The sequence below is a fragment of the Vicia villosa genome, linkage group LG3 (genome assembly GCF_029867415.1).
Source record: "Vicia villosa cultivar HV-30 ecotype Madison, WI linkage group LG3, Vvil1.0, whole genome shotgun sequence".
NCBI classification, from domain to species: Eukaryota; Viridiplantae; Streptophyta; class Magnoliopsida; order Fabales; family Fabaceae; genus Vicia; species Vicia villosa.
In genome coordinates, this window is record NC_081182.1 from 43,254,329 (window position 1) to 43,272,403 (window position 18,075).

Here is an 18,075-nt window from a genome sequence, read left to right on the forward strand (position 1 = left end):
TATATATATATATATATATATTCTCAAGTCACTACATTCCTATCCAATGTGAAACTATTTTCCCACTTACTCACACTTGTATTATTATTCTAACACCAAACACATCCGAACCAAATGTGATTTTTTGCGGTTTCAATTTAGTTCGATTCAGTTTTACGATTTTCTATTCGGTCGGTTCGATTTCGAACACCCCTATCTGTAGCTGTAGCAGTAATGCTACAATTTTAGTACACTAAATTACAATTTTTTTATAAAATTAATTATATATTATTAAATTTAATTAATAATTATATTTTTATTAGTAGCTAAGTAATTAAAAAAAATATTAAACATATATTTCAAGTCAATTCTAATCCGTCATAAATAAATTTGATCTAAACTAATTCATAAATTATCAGCTGGTTCAAATTTAAACACATATTAATATCTTCAATGTGGTCGATCAAACTTTAAGACACCAACGTATAATCGGTTAAGAGTCACACACATGTAAGAAAATTTTCATTGCACCATATGTTTCCTCACAGATTCGAGATGAAAATCTCAAAATACTCATATATTTCAGATATGCATATTCAAAGACACATATTTTTTAGAAAAAAAAAGTAATTTTGTGTATGTATATCCGAAGTCATTTTTTTTGGAAAAGGGGTGACTTCGGAGATGCATATCCGAAATAATCTTATATTTATTAAAAAAATTAAAATTAAAGTGAATCAATACAATTAATGATATAATTAATTGTATTAATCAAAATATATAATTAAATCCATATCATTATATTCACGATAATAATATTAGTCTAATAAATATTTAAATCATCAAATTATTTTTATATAAAATTAATTAAAGAAATTTTTTTAATATAAATTAAAAATTATAATGTTAATAGGAGGATATTTTTAATCTGATAATTTTATTAATTAATTATAATGTATAATGTTTTAGTTATTTAAAAAATAATTACTTTTATAATTTGTGACAAATAATTATTACAAAATTAAAATTTTATTTATTTTTTTTGCTCTTTATTTATAACCATTTTTGTTTAATTTATTCTTTATTAATAATAATTCACTTTAATTATATTGTAAATAAATATATTTTTAAAATAAAATCAAAAGAAATCTAAGATTTTGGTTAATTCTAATATGCATATCCGAATTAATCAATATTTTAATTTTTTTTAGAATGTCTTTAAATATGTATATTCAAAGAGTATTTAGAAGTTTTCAAGAATGTTTTTGGTCGTATATGAATACAATGAGAAATTTTTTACGTACATGTATACTACCCCATTTTTGACCCAAGCCCGTATAGTAGTTGTGAGAGATTCCACTTATCTCTTACAACATTATCTACTATCTAGCTATTATTAGAAGATGCCACCATTCTACCAAAAATGCCCTTTGTTCATTCAAAATTTACAAAACAAAAAGGGTATATTAGTACTTACATAAAGATCAATATAATCACACTCTCTAACAATAAAGTATTGACACTTGGCAATACATTTGCACTTTCTCATTTCAAATTATATTTTCTCTCCTTTTACAAATTAAACTATTTCTATCTTTCACTCTCTTTATTAAACACCCTACACACTTCACAATTTTCATTTTAATTTTAATTTTTTTTCCCTCAATTTTATTTTTCTCTTTTTATTTTTTAAAATATAAATAAATTAATAAATTGAATCTTTTTTAATGGAACGAAGAGAAATACGTAAAAATTTACTCAATCGAAAACATAATTATTTTATGATTATTAAAAAGTTATTCATAATTATTAAAAAAATATATTTTTAAATGCCAAAATTTCTACTATACTGACGGTCCACTATCATCAAAAATAACTTTTTTATTTTAAGAGTGAAGACCCATTTTAGTCCCTCACAAAAATTACAAAACTCAAATTAGTCCCTCATAAATAAAAAGACCCGATTTAATCCCTTATAAAATTTAACCGGGCCACATTAGTCCTTTTGTTAATATTTTTTTCAAACCGATTTTTTTCATACTTTTAAACCGTGACAGAATTGTCACATTGGTTTTATATTTTATATTTTTAATTTTTTAAATACAAAATTAATTTTTAATTATAATTTTATTTGTAAATAATTCTGAAATAATAAAATCAAAAAATTTATATGGAATTGAACCCAGACCTTTGACCAATATCTTAAGTCTTTACCACTAATCTAATATACATTCATGACGAATAATTCCTATAATTTTTAGTAATATTAAATAGTTCTGAATTTAAAACAATAAAGTTAAAAATTGTACCAATGAGGTCTAAAATCCAAGTTCGTTCAAGTTGAATGATAGTCACTTTACAACCAAACAAATCAATTTCTATTGTTAATATTCTTAATAATGAATACTTAAGTTAATAATTTAGAACAAACATTTATTTATTTCAAATAACAAACAAATAAATATTTACTAATTTTAATTTAATTACTATTAATTTAATTGATCACTATTAAACTAATTAGTTGAATTACTATTAAATTAATTGATTTTTATTTAATTTGAATTAGTTTGAAATAAGTAAATATTTATTTGTGTGTTATTTAATTTTAATTACATATAATTTAATTTATTTCTAATCGATAAAATATATTGAGGATTTACATTTATAAATTTTATTTTTAAATTGATGTATTATTTGAAATTAGTAAATATTCATTTGTGTGTTATTTAAAATAAGTAAATATTTGTTCTAAATTATTAAGTTAAGAATATTAACAATAGAAATTGATTTGTCTAACTGTAAAGTGATTATCATTTATCGGACTAAGGTTCGAGACCTCATTTGTACAAATTTTGTAATTTTTATTTTAAATTTAGAATTATTTAATATTATTAAAAATCTTGGGAATTATTTGACATCAATACATATTGGCTTAGTGGAAAAAACTTAATATATTGTTTAAAAATTTTGAATTAAATTTCTTATAAGAAACAATTTTAAATTTTTTGATATTATTAAATTAGAATTGTTTAAAAATAAAATTATAATTAAAAATTAATTTAGTATTTAAAAAATGAAAAATATAAAATATAAAACCAATGTGGCAGTCCTGTTGTCACGGTTTAGAAGTATCAAAAAATCAGTTTAAAAAAATATTAACAAAAGGACTAATATGACCCGGTTAAATTTTGTAAAGGATTAAATCGGGTCCTTTATTTTGTGAAGAACTAATTTGGGTTATGTAATTTTTGTGAGGGACCAAAATGGGTCTTCACTCTTATTTTAATTAACAACAATTGTCTTTATTTGAGACACAAAATTCTTATTTTCAAATATCAAACTTTTTATTTTTTTTCACGGGGCATTATCAGTAAAATACATATTTTATTTTAATTAACCATTGTCTTTATTTTAGACATAAAATTCTTATTTTCAAATGTCAAAATTTTCTATTTTTACTACGGGACACTATCAACATGATACCTATTTTATTTAAGTAACAATTCTATATAAATACACAAATGAATGACAATTCAATATATATTTATTGCTGGATAAAATTATTATTTAGCTTTGCTATGATTTTTACAATATCTATCTCAAAATCATAATACATCTTGCTCATTATAATTTTGCATTTGTCTTTAATGTTATGAGACACAACAAGTTAGATCCAAGCAACAAAACATGTATAAATATTAATTTGCATTCGAAAAAGTGACACTAGGCACAATCAGTTAGATATAAACAAAAAGACATACATAAATTGACCATTTCAATAATGAAATATTTTAAATATTAATATATATTCTAATCTTTTCATTGTAATATGATTGATGAATCGATTCATTCTCGCTCTTAAGATAATTTGTTATTTAGTAGGTGTTGAGTTATCACTCATTTGCACCTGTCTTTCATGTTGAAAATGTGAATGAAATACTTTATGAAGTGTTATGGGACACAACCAATTAGATCCTAAGCAGCTAAACATACATAAACATAACTCTCAATTTATAATATAATTTTACACTACTAAATTTTTACCCGTGCGAACGCACGGGTATATTACTACTTTGAATAAAAACATCTCTTACAACAATCTTGCAAATTAACCATCGTCTCATTACACCTAAAACTCATCCCAAACTAACTTTCATATTACGGTGGCTCACCATAATTTCTTCAAGCCTATAATGATATAAAACAATTAAGTAACTTGTCAAAAGTTTATAAGATACAATGCAACTCATGCTATGCACTATTTTCTTATATTAGAAACTATGAACTCCATTATGAATAATTTTAGTCGTCAATCATGATATTCAAATATACATAAAAGGTTGAATAAAGTAGAAAAAACTGATATTTGTTAGTTGAGTCATATGAGTGCGAACTCTTTGGTTATAATTTAATTTTTTGATAATATTTTTTTAATAATATATTAATATAAGTAAGTTATTGATATTTATAAATCAATCACTTAAAAAATAAATATATAAAAACTTTGATAAAAAACTATATAGCTTCATATTTAAATTTATACATCACTACAAATAAAAACTCTGATTTCAAACCCAATTTATTAGTAGGCATTATAACAAATCATAACGTGATAAGTTGGATTTTTGGTATGATTTAATAAATAATTTTGTAGGTCAGTTGTTTAGTATGAATTGACTTAATATATAATACATACGAGATATTCGGAACCTTATTTACCATCAACTTAACAAGTATATTGTTAAGTTTGTTCATAACTAACCGACCTAAGAAGATTACTATATTTTCCTTCAAATAAATTAAATTTACCCAGGATAGAATTCAATTTCTTTCTACAACATCTATAATATAAGAAAATAAGTGGTTCTGGTTTTTACAAAATTACCCATCCTTACTTTTTGTACACCTATTAAAATTGTTGGTTTTTTGGTCTATCCACACAATTGTCCATTATATCTTAATATTTTATTCAACTATATTATAACTTATTTTCACCCTTCTTTCTCTCTCTTCACCTTTTTAGTTTTCTACCCTAATCTCTCTATACTTCATTTACTCTTTAAAAAAAAATGATATTTATGATCCACAAAATTTTAATAAAAAATAATATAAGGGAAAAAATTATTATTGATCTAAATATTTTTGTATACAAAAATTTACTATTTATTCAGATATTTTTGTAAATGATACCTAAACATAAATAATATTTGTATCAGAAAAATCTATTATTGATCTAAATATTTTTATATAAGAAAAATATTATTTATGATTAAAAAAAAATTATTCAAAAATGGTATACAGGAAAAAATCTATTATTGATCTAAATATTTTTTATCCAAAAATTTACTATTCACTCAAATATTTTTATAAATGATATCTAAACAAAAATAATATTTGTATACGGAAAAAGTTTATTATTGATTTAAATATTTTATATACGGAAAATGATATTTATGATCCAAAAAAATTTATTCAAAAATGGTATACGGGAAAAAAATCTATTATTGATCTAAATATTTTTATATACGAAAATTTACTATTGATATAGATATTTTTGTAAACATTACCTAAACATAAATAATATTTGTATACGGGAAAAATCTATAATTGATCTAAATATTTTTCTATATGAAAAATGGTGTTTATGATCCCAAAAATTTTAATTCAAAAATGATATGCGGGAAAAAAATTATTATTGATCTAAATATTTTTATATACGAAAATTTACTATTGATCCAGATATATTTATAAACGATACCTAAACATAAATAATATTGTATACGGGAAAAAAATCTATAATTGACCTAAATATTTTTCTATATGAAAAATAGTATTTATGATCCAAAAAAATTTAATTCAAAAATGGTATACGGGAAAAAATCTATTAATGATCTAAATATTTTTATATACAAAAATTTACTATTGATCCAGATATATTTATAAACGATACCTAAACATAAATAATATTGTATACGGGAAAAAATCTATAATTGACCTAAATATTTTTCTATATGAAAAATAGTATTTATAATCCAAAAAAATTTAATTCAAAAATGGTATACGGGAAAAAATCTATTAATGATCTAAATATTTTTATATACAAAAATTTACTATTGATTCAGATATTTTAGTAAACGATACCTAAACATAAATAATATTTGTCTACGGGAAATTTTTTTTATTGATCTAAATATTTTTCTATATGAAAAATGGTACTTATGATCCAAAAATTTTAATTCAAAAATGGTATACGGGAAAAAGTCTATTATTGATTTAAATATTTTTATATAAAAAAATTTACTATTGATTCAGATATTTTTGTAAATGATACTGAACATAAATAATATTTAAATACGGGAAAAATCTATTATTGATCTAAATATTTTTATATACGAAAAATGGAATTTATGATCCAAAAAAAATTTATTCAAAAATGATATACGGGAAAAAAATCTATTATTGATCTAAATATTTTTTTATACATAAATTTACTATTCATTCAAATATTTTTTATAAATGATACCTAAACAAAAATAATATTTGTATATGGAAAAAAATTATTATTGATCTAAATATTTTTATATACGAAAAATGGTATTTAGATCCATAAAAAATTTATTCAAAAATGGTATATGAGAAAAAATCTATTATTGATCTAAATATTTTTATATACAAAAAGTTACAATTTATCCAAATATTTTTGTAAATGATACCTAAACATAAATAATATTTGAATACAGGAAAACATATATTCTTGTCTACATATTTATATATAAGAAAGATGATATTTAATTTATGATTCAAATATTTAAGATCCAAGAATGATATAAGAGGAAAAAAAATTTATTGATCTAAATATTTTGATATACGAAAAATTTATTATTGATCTAAATATTTTTTCATTTTAAATATTCTATTTAAAATAAATATATTATGTAAATAAATGCGCGTATCAGACCAGAACCCGTGCGTATGCACGGGTTTGTTACTAGTTATTTAAAAGATAACAATATACAAATATTTTATATAAATGAAAAGTAAAAATACATGACTTGATTATGTTAAAAGCAAAATTACATATAAAGTTTCATGATTTGTAACACATAATTTTCTAGTATACGAAGAATGTAATTGAAAAACCAAAAAATCCTTTGCAATATTGTGTTTCAAATGCTTCACTTTCCATAAAATATCCTATATTGTTGAAGCATTTGCTTCATGCACTCGTGGAGTCGACTCTTCACCTAATTTACAATTCTCATCACTATTTGTAAGTTTTTTTTCTAACACCATTAACGATTATAAAATGCCATTAACAATTATAAAATGTCACATATAAATACAAGAATATTTTTATTGTACGTTTTTAGCAAGTATAATTGGCGTCCATCGTGATGTCCTAGTAAAACTGACATGGGTCACCCTTGTATTAGACAGTCAAATTGCTATCCACATCTTCAACCCCTATCAAGTATGGTGAACAAGCGAGTAGTAACTTCGGCCAGTAGCAGTTCCGGTGGCGACCATGATGCCATAGTTGAGATGCATGCCAGTATGGACGATTCACGTTGCCATTATTAAACTTTGGAGGACAACGCTCCTCACCTCCAGCAACACCAACAAGAGGCCGACCCTTTGAAGTGACAAAGGTTCAAGATCCCCAATCTATCTCTAACAAAATATGGGGAACCCTCGTTCTTGAGAATTTCAAGTCGCCATCAATGACTAAGTTTGATGGACGTAGCGACCCCTAAAAGCATGTTGCATGTATCAACTCACAAATGGCCATTATTAGAGCCTCTAATTTCCTAAAATGCAAGCTTCTCTATAGTACCTCCAAGTATGCGATGTTAAGGTGATGCATGAGCCTACCACGACTCTCAGTTACCAGCTACCAGAATCTATTGAAGAAGTTGGTCCACTAGTTTTCTTTGAGTTGGTATTGAAAAATGTGTAACACCAACTTGTTCAAAATTCCCTAAGGCCCTTCAGAATACTTGATGGAGTACCTCGCCCGATTTAATGCGGCGACGATCAAGGTCATCCACCCCAACCAGAATATGTTCGTAGAAGCCATATAGACCGGACTGAGGGATGCACATTTTAACCAATCAATCGCTTAGAGGCTTGCTGCTTTCATGGCAGAAGTAGTGACGCGAGTAGAGTGATGCATTAAAGGAAAAGACAACAACATAGATAAAAGGCCCAATATGTTAAGGAGCAGACATCTGGCAATCGTGATACCTCGCATCAGTCGTTCAGGATCAATTGTACCTCGTTTGTTAGAGGCAGGGTAACCTTCATGCGTAGCAGGAGGCATGCAGAGAACTTCACATCCTTTAACACTCATCGCGAACAGATATGATGTAAGGTCCTCGACACGTATGCTATTATTTTTCTTCCAGTCCTTAAGTCAAACATCATGAGGTCTGAACCCAACAACGGGTGTAAGTTCCCTTCTACGACAATTCACTTTGTTGTTGCTTCTTTTTCAGTTGGTTATGCTATTAGTTAATTTGAGTTATTCTCTTATTTTATGATTAATTTGTAACAAGTTTAAAGTTTATAAAACTCTAACTTGAATGGTAGTTATAGTTTTAAATTTACATTGTTTATTATTGAGTATGTTTATGTTTGTCAAACTCTTAATATTTTATGTTAATGCAATGTGAGTTTAAAGGGAGATGTTAGATAATATGTAGGGTTAATACCACTTTACCTCGTGCAATGTAGAAAATTTTCGCTTTACCCCTACAATATATATATATTTTTGGATTACCCTCATGTAATTTTTTTTTTGGATTTCCCCCTAAGCGTACAAATTAAACACTGAATTTTGGGGGAAGGGGTAAATAAAAAAAATTACAGGGGAGTAACTTGTGCATTTAGAGGACAAAAGACATAGATTTTAACATTTCAAAGGAGTGAATGAATTTTTTTTACAAGGAGGTAAAGCAAATTTCTCCTATATTATAGGGGGTATTGTATATTTAACCTTAATATGTAATGACATTTTATTTAGTTGGGTTACAGGTAGTGTGTGTGTATATATATATATATATATATATATATATATATATATATATATATATATATATATATATATATATATATATTCCTTTTTAGACTCTACAAATATATATATATATATATATATATATATATATATATATATATATATATATATATATATATATATATATATATATATATATATATATATATATATATTCCTTTTTAGACTCTACAAATCACCCTTAAATCATAATTTTTACTTCACTTTCTTCATTTTTAATCAAAATTTTGCTCTATGAGATTCTGCATATTAGACAACCTATTATGAGATTTTGCATAGTAGACAACCTATTATGAAGTAACTGCCAAAAGAACATTATGACCTTATAAAGCATTCAACTCTTCCAAATCCTAGCAAGGCCGCACAACACCCTATACAACATAACTTCCGTAATACAAATCAAATACAAAAGATTATCGTAAGCAGATCTCACTAAAACTACCTATGTCAGATCTTAAATCCAAAACCAAGAATCTTGCCGACCTCGACTAACCACACTTGAGGTAGTAAAGAGAAAATTCTCAAAAAGATCATCCCCCACACAAGGAAATATCGTCTCCATTTAAAAATCCAATCCAAGACCTCCCCCTCCCAAGAACCTAACTCTCCCACCACCTGAGATTTTTTTCTCCAAGATTAGAAATAACCTTTGAAAAGAGACACACAAAGGGGCTCACCCAGCCCATACATCATGCCAAAACCTAATCTTCTGACCGGTCCCCTAACTACCTTAACAAAAGAAGAAGCAAACCAGTCAATCACCTGATTAGGTGGCGACCCAATATGGAAAACCCATCTCCACCAATAAAACACCTTCCTCTTGCCTCACTTCTTAGCCCCCAAAATGGATTCGAAACCTTGAGAACCATACATATGTGAACTAATATCTGTCCATTACAAACACAAGTTCTAAAGAATCCTCCTCTTCCACTTACTTAGCAAAGCAAGATTGACAAATCTAAGATCCTTAACCTCTAAACCACCTACTATTTTGGTCTTACACATATCCTCCCACTTCACCCAAGCAACTTTTGGGCCTTCTTTAGAGCCTCCTTAGAGAAAACTCTTTTGCAAAATAACAAACTTTTTCCAAATCGAGACCAGCATCTTCATGAAAGACAAAAAAAACACTTGGATTAAATTCAACAGCGAGACCACTCTACCTCCTAAAATCACAAATCCATTTCTCTAAGAAGTTTATCTCTTAGAGACTAGCTTTATAAGAGGATCCCAAGTCCCTTCCTTCTTTGAGTTTTCACTCACCAAAAGACCTAAGTACTTAAAAGGTAGGATACCTATTTTACAACATAAATACTTCTCACCCCTATCCATAAAAGACCTACCCACATTAACACCAAACAAACAACTATTAGCAAAGTTCACTTTAAGGCTCGAATCAAGCTCAAAACTTCTGAGATTTGCCTTAATTGCCAAGAAATTCTCAACCAACAAAATCCCGATCAACACCATATCATTAACATACTAGAGATGAGACACCTCTACCCTATCACAACTGACTTTGAAATCTTCAAAAACACCAACTGAGACTGCCTTTTCAAAGGGGCATTCTTGCCGCCCACCACTAGTAGAAGGAGGAAAGGAGATAAAGGGTCTCCTTTCTTCAGACCTTTTTGAATACTAATCTCATCTGTTGAGCACCAATTCACCAAGAACGAAAATACACAAGCTCTAATCCAAGCCCTCCACTTACCATTAAACCTGAATTTCTGCAACATATACTCCAGGAACTAACAACTGACTGAGTCGTAAGCCTTCTTAAAACTCACATTGAACACAAAACGATCTCTCCTAAACACTTTAGTAAGATATAAAATCTCATTAAAAGCAACAACATCATCAACTAGTTGCCGACCCTTAACAGAGGTCGATTGCTTAGGGGAAATAAGCTTCCCTATCACCCTCGCTCGTCGACCTAGCGGCCAATATTTTTGCCACCATCTTATACAAAGAACTAAGCAGAGAAACATGTTTAAAATCTCCCAAATCTAAATGAGACTCAATCTTCGGGATAAGAGAAGCAAAATAGGACATAAGACTTTACAGCAACACTTCATTATGAAAAAACTGATCAAACATCACATAAATCTCTTAATAAACCCCCAAAACTTCTTATTTAAAGAAAAACTAAAACTACGTGTGGTCCCGAACTCTTGGATTACTCCATCCCAACCAACACTTCATCTCTTCACAAGAAAAACCTAACATAAAGGAACTGAGCTTTTGCTGGCGAGGGACAAAGAAGATAAACCCCATGTGAAAAAGGCCTAGACACCTAAGAGTCAAAGAAGTTGCTCTTTAAAATACCAAGAGATCTCCCCTAAACCTTTGAAACCTCACCCAATCAAATATCTCCCACTCACATAGCATTAATCCAAACAATTCATCCTATTCCTCTAGGTAACACAAGCATGGAAAAATCCGATATTCACATCTCCCTCCTATAACCAAACCAACCTACACTCTGAAAAATTTGGAAATCATGACACTTGATAAACTCACACACCTCCTAACAAACAAGCGATCTACAATCAAATTTCTCCAACTTTCAAAGTTAAAATAACATGCCTCCTACTCCAACTCTTAAAAAAAAAATTGATTTTAAACTATTTGGAAAATTGAATAAAGTGATGAGCTAGTGAAAAAAAAAAAAAAGCTTAATCTTGGAGTCCCACTCTCATGTATATTAATTATGAGTTAGATAAACTTATACTATAGGACACTCCAAGGATATACTCGCGATTTGAATTTGAATAAAACCCAAATATTATATTAATTACAGTATCGAAATAGCGAAATGAGGATTATACATACATATAAATGAGTCCAAATACAAAGAAAGGTGATTGGTTTATGTCAACAGTACCAGAAGGATGCCACGAGTTTAAGCAATCATGACATGGGACCAATACATGTCACATCCATCAATAAACTACTACATGTATAAATATTGAAGCATTCTAATTAAACACATTTCAAAAGCAATAATATTTTGAACTTGCACAAGTATGGTTTGGCACATAATCATAAATAATAAAGCAGAAAAAGAAAGTGCAAGTCTTTATCTTTATACATTAATTTGTTGCTTATACGACTAAGATATTCATTCTCTTGGCGCCAATTCTGGACTAGCTGAAATCCTCACGCCAAGGAAATTTAAATAGTTCCCAATGGAGTATGACCATCCACCAAATATGTTTCAAAATATCTACTTTATTTAACCTTATGGTATAGTAACAATAAATGATAATAAATATAGTTTGACTATATCTATATAATATACTACTACTATACTCAAATGATATACAGACACTTGCGACACCGACACAATACCGATATTTTAACATTTATTTGAATAAAGTAAATAAATTAAATATAATCATAAATATCGGTGTCATGTCAATATCGTGTATGATACTGTCTTTTTTTAGAGGCGTCAGAACTACATAATAGCCGTATTCAAATAGTAGATTCATGTTGAAGAACACAATTCACAAGCAAGCAAGCTAGCATTCCTTTTGTCTCCCGCAACATGGTTGAAAGAGCAGTGGCACAGATTAACATGTTTGTGTATCAATACATTCACAATCTACAGATATGATCACATGCTCATTTATTTCTAAAATACATGTCAGCATTAATAATATTAAGATTAATACAATAACACAAAAATTAATAATTAATGACATACAGAAGGATCCAGCATCAATATTACTCTCATTTTCTTTACTTAATTGATTGATGCCAAATGGAATAATTATAATTTAGAGCTAGTAGCAAAGTTAACCAAAATAAGAAATATTATCATCACTTGAAATTCTGGTATAGTTGTTTGGATCCCTCTGATAGTATATGGAAGAAGAGGAATTGGAACTTGAAGGAGGAAGAGGAGGAGGAGGCGGCGGCGGCGGTGGAGCAGCGATTGAAACAGCAACAGAATTAGAAGGGAGCATTGGAACATGATGAGAAGAAGCTGGTAGCATGTTCATGTTCATATTCATATTGTTCATAGTGTTCATGTTGATGTTAGCTGCTTCTCTTAATTTGTATTTAAGTATTTCACCTCTTAATACATTGAGTTCACTTTGTAAAGATTGAACCTGTTGTTGCAATGCAGAAATTGCACCCATGCATCCATAAACTGGATCTCTTAGTCTCACATTTGCTTCATAAACAAGACTATTTGCTGCATCTGCTCTAGAGCATTCTGCTACCTCCTATATAAACCATGTACACATCAATGATCATCATTCATCATAAACTATATATATATATTTCATCATATAATTATAATTACCATTAGCATCTTGGAGACATTGCTGGCACCAAAAACTTTGTGAACAGAAGCAAATTTCTGAGGCTCATGAGGGGAGAAATATGGAGAAAAAGGACATTCTTGAGCACATCTTCTTCTTAAGAGCTTACATGCTGCACAAGGGGTTATAGTATTTAGGGTTCCTGGTGGACCTAACATATGTCTTCTTCCCATCTGAGGTGAAGAATTTGAAACATGATGATGATGATGATGATCTCCTTCCCTTTTGATCTTCTTTCCTATCTCATCAAATCTCTCCCTGCCATCAAGTTATTCACAAACAAGTTATGACTAAAAAACAAGATAGCTAGCTAGGACTAAGAGTTATAAGAGATTTTGTGTGTTACCTTTCTCTGGACATTCAGGCATGCCCTCTATGAGTATGAAGCAGGAGTCACTTATTATGGAGAGAAAAGAGAGTGAGAAAGAGAGAGTTTTTTTGCTAGAGTCACACAAAGGAAGTAGAAGAAGTAGAAGAAGAAGAAAGAAAGGAAAATAGAGGTAGAAAATAAGTGTACTTAAAAGGCAAGGTATATACAAAGGACATAAATGTCCACCTACATTTTATAATATGTATAAAAGAAATATTGACAGAGAGAAATACTAGAAAGAAAGCGTGTGAGAAATTTAAGAGTGATATGATATGTTAGAAAAAAAGACAATTGTTTTTTTGAACCTTTCTGGTTTATCACATGTACGAGGATTTCATTTTATTGACTACTATTATGAAATTAACCTAATAGGTATAATAACTTTGTATGAACAAATAGTATATAGTTCATAGAGAATATAAATATTATTGTTTGTATAAAAGCCAGCTCAATGAATGGTTACTCACGTGTGAGTTCTTAAATGTGTTTGACTTTAGCCATGCATGTGGTTCTTGCTTCTTATTGAGGTAGCTGGTTACAGGGCTACCATTTTTGCAGTCTCTCTATACTTATAAATTTATTATTATAACAATAAATTGAGTATGTTTGTGTTAATATTGTTTATTCTTATTTAAGTACGTCATTAACCAATCGTTAGTTGGTTCAGTGGTGATTGACGTTGACCACTTGGCAGGTTGATAATCAGGAAATTGCTTAGAAACTTTAAAGCTAGCTTATTAGTATTATGTTAGTGCAAGAAGGAAAAAGATTGGACATGTTTTAAGATAAGTTGATAAGTATTTGGAAAGAAAATGACTTTTGTTAATAGTGTGATAGATATATAGAGGTATGGTGATTTAGGACATTTCACCAAAGCTATGATCATGTGTAAAAAATCATTTTCACAATTAAGAATCTAACACATGATTTCAACAACTCTCTAAATTTCACTCCTTATAAATAGATGATGAGTAAGACATTTAACTGTCTAGTTCACACAAATATTCCACCTTGAACTACACCTTAACTCAAAGCAAAGAAACCAAAAACAACCTTTCAATCTCACACATACATATAAATATCTATATCATGATGATGATGTAAAGTCTAGAATCATTCATTCTATATGTTGAGTTCATGTGTGATGGAAGAGATCCACGTGGAAGTAATTGAAATTGTACTTTATCAATGAAAAGAACCTAAACTAGATTATGCAGAGATTAGTACATTTCAAATCAAGTTGGCACTGATAATTGTCCTTATATATGTATAATAATCTCAGTTAATCAGTTTTGTTGGAATGAGAGACATTAGAATTTTGAAAAGTGTTGTATCAAGGTGGGTGGTGAAAGAGAGGGGAATAGAAGAGTGTATTGAATATTAATTATTAATAATGAAATATGATTATGAATATTTATATAAATAAAAGAGAATGCTTAGAGTGTAAGGGAGTGGCACCATCCATTCTTGTTTGACCCTTAATTTGAGCCATACAATCCGCTGCCAACCCAACTTCACAATACTTTAAAACTCCATCTTATACTAATTCTATATCTATATATGAGGGCACCAAAACCCAGAAAGAATCCACCACCACCATTTCTACTACATTATAAGGTTTGGCCAATTTGTGCAGCATTGGTTGGTTAGGGAAATCACAGACTCTTCTACTGTAAAATGAATATGCAAAAAAAAACATTTTTTTTTATGTGCATCGACACTTCTAACTATTATGATGTCAAACACATATCATGTTAGAATTTAAATTGGGTCGTACTCAATTTCACAAATACCATCTGTAAGATAAAGATGGCTTCCTATTATAAAAATATGTTAAGTCCATATCTTGTCATATATATGGATTTTAATCATGCTGATTATTATTGAATTTGATGTGTGGAAATAACTGGTGAGAGGTCTACTAGCATAAATTTAAGAACATGTGGCTAAACATATTTTATTAAGCTTTGTCACTTTAATGCCATATTCGAAATTGAGTTTTGTCTAACTCAACCTTACAAAGTCAATTTGTAACATGATGAGTGCTACTCTTTATATATTAATTGGTATATTCATAAGGGGTCCACAAAAGGCGACATAAGGGGTTCTTCAAGGACAAACAATGTAATATATCGCCCTCGCCAGCTGCCTAGTCGCTCATTTATTGAAACATTCTCCATTGCATGTAAGGATCACCCTTTTATAGGAATAATCACCCATTTATAGAAACGAAGGGGATGACGTTAGCCTACCTCTAACAGTACGAAGAAGAAGTCAAGAAGAGGAAGTCACGTTCTCCAGGGTAATAAGGAGAGTAACTACTTATTTCTCACGCTCCTAAGAGTGAAAAGTGTTGTTAGTAGGGGTGATCGTATCCGAACCAATCCAAAAGCAAAACCGCAAATCGAACCAATCCAAACCGAAACCGCAAAAAACCGCATTTGGTTTGGATGATTTTGGATGATTTTTGGACTGAACCGCGCGGTTCGGTTTGGTTTGCGGTTTGTATTTCACAAAACCGAACCAAACCGAACCAAACCGCATGTTTAACTTAAGTTTTGAATATTAATAGTTAATTTATTATCTTTCCAAATCTAATTGCATAAAGCCACACCTCACGTTTTGAATTTTAATAATTAATTTATTAACTTAAGTTTTGGCATAATCAACTTAGTTTTTGTATTTTATTGAGCTACATATATATGTAATTGTCTACTGTCTAATATATGCATTTCATTTATAATATATTTTTAGTTCTCTACTGTTCTTATAATATAATTTCTTTTGTATGGTATAATATCATATATTATATTGGCATTGAATTCTTTCTTTTTTCCTTTTATTTCAGTACATTTTTATTTTATAGTGTAAACCGCAATCAACCGAACCGATCCTAACCGCATTGGTTTGGTTTGGTTTGGATTGGATGACTTATTAAAAATCAACCGAACCAAACCGAACCGCATGCATTTTTATCTCGCGGTTAGGATGACTTTTATGCTCAAAACCGAACCAAACCGCACCGCGAACACCCCTAGTTGTTAGTGCTTTCTTAAAGTCTAAGACGCAGACCCAGGAGATTTCTATAAATACCCCAACTTTAGAGTTGTAAGATGAATCGATTATCTTTGAAAACATTATACACAAAACTTCTCATCTTTTATGTGTGAGTTTTCTCTAACACCACTACAACCCTAAAAACTTATGACAACCCTTAACCACAAGGAATTGTCACGTATTGTACTTTTAGCAAGTACAATTGATGACTACTGCTGGGCCTGATAAATTGACATGGGTCACCATCATATCATTCACCTCGATTGCTATCTACATGTCCAACTTCTCTATCCAACATGGTGAAAAAGAAGGTAGCAACTCCATCCATCAATGAGTCTGAAGGGGGTGAGGATGCCATGGTAGAAATGCACGCTGTTACTTTGGAGCATAGTCACATAATCTTTTACGTATTGGTACGGGACAATTCGTGTGGAATTCGTTTGAAACCAGATATTCAATGTACGATTCAGTTAATTGGCCTCAAGAACACTAATGATAATGGTAGTAAAGTGTAAGCTGCACATTAGGATCTGCTCAATATGCTTTATTTACTACCACTGCACTTGTGATATGTGATGTGCTTATTATTTTATAAACAATTCTCCACTCTAATGCTTATGAACTACCCGATGTGGGACTGTTTGTATATATAGATTGGCTTAAAAGCTTACTGAACACTATGTAACATTAATAAATTTTAGTTTTGTATTACATATTAGATTGTACTTATTATTTTTATAAATAGACTAGCTAAAAACTATTGATGGCGTACCGATAACGTACCGACTAAGTATACCCCACACGTACCCAATTCTTCAAGAGTTGCGAACCGCGAACCCGAACTCGTACCGAAGCGAATTGTGAATTATGTGACTATGCTTCAGAGGATAACGTCCTTCACATTCAACAACGTCAACATGAGGTTAACCATCTTGTGGAGGCTGGAATTTTGGACCCTTTACCTCTCTTTATAGGGATAGATTGTTAATTTTCTAATTTTATGGTTGACATTATGTTTGGTAAAACTAACTTACACATGTTGAACAAGCTGTTCTATCTACTTGAACTGAAGAGACATGTTGAGTAAGATGTCCAATGCAGAATCATCCGACATCATGACTGATATGTACAACTGGATCTTTGAAGTCTGTTATTTAGTTACAGGAGTAGAATAATTTTGAATATTGTGTAATCCTATGTGGAGCTTGATTTAGGGATAAAAGATTGCCTCTGTGTTTAAGATGTATGATTAGTTTCTA

At 29.2% G+C, this 18,075-nt stretch overlaps 1 protein-coding gene across 1 annotated transcript; it reads right to left on the reverse strand.

Moving 5' to 3' along the window:
* Positions 1-12,704: 12,704 nt before the first annotated feature.
* On the reverse strand, positions 12,705-13,932 carry LOC131655550 (LOB domain-containing protein 15-like). The gene is made up of 3 exons (XM_058925396.1): positions 13,736-13,932; positions 13,371-13,647; positions 12,705-13,290 (listed from the first exon to the last, which is right to left on the reverse strand). The coding sequence occupies exons 1-3, from the start codon at positions 13,747-13,749 to the stop codon at positions 12,856-12,858; spliced, it is 726 nt and encodes a 241-aa protein (XP_058781379.1). The 5' UTR covers positions 13,750-13,932; the 3' UTR covers positions 12,705-12,855.
* Positions 13,933-18,075: the final 4,143 nt, after the last annotated feature.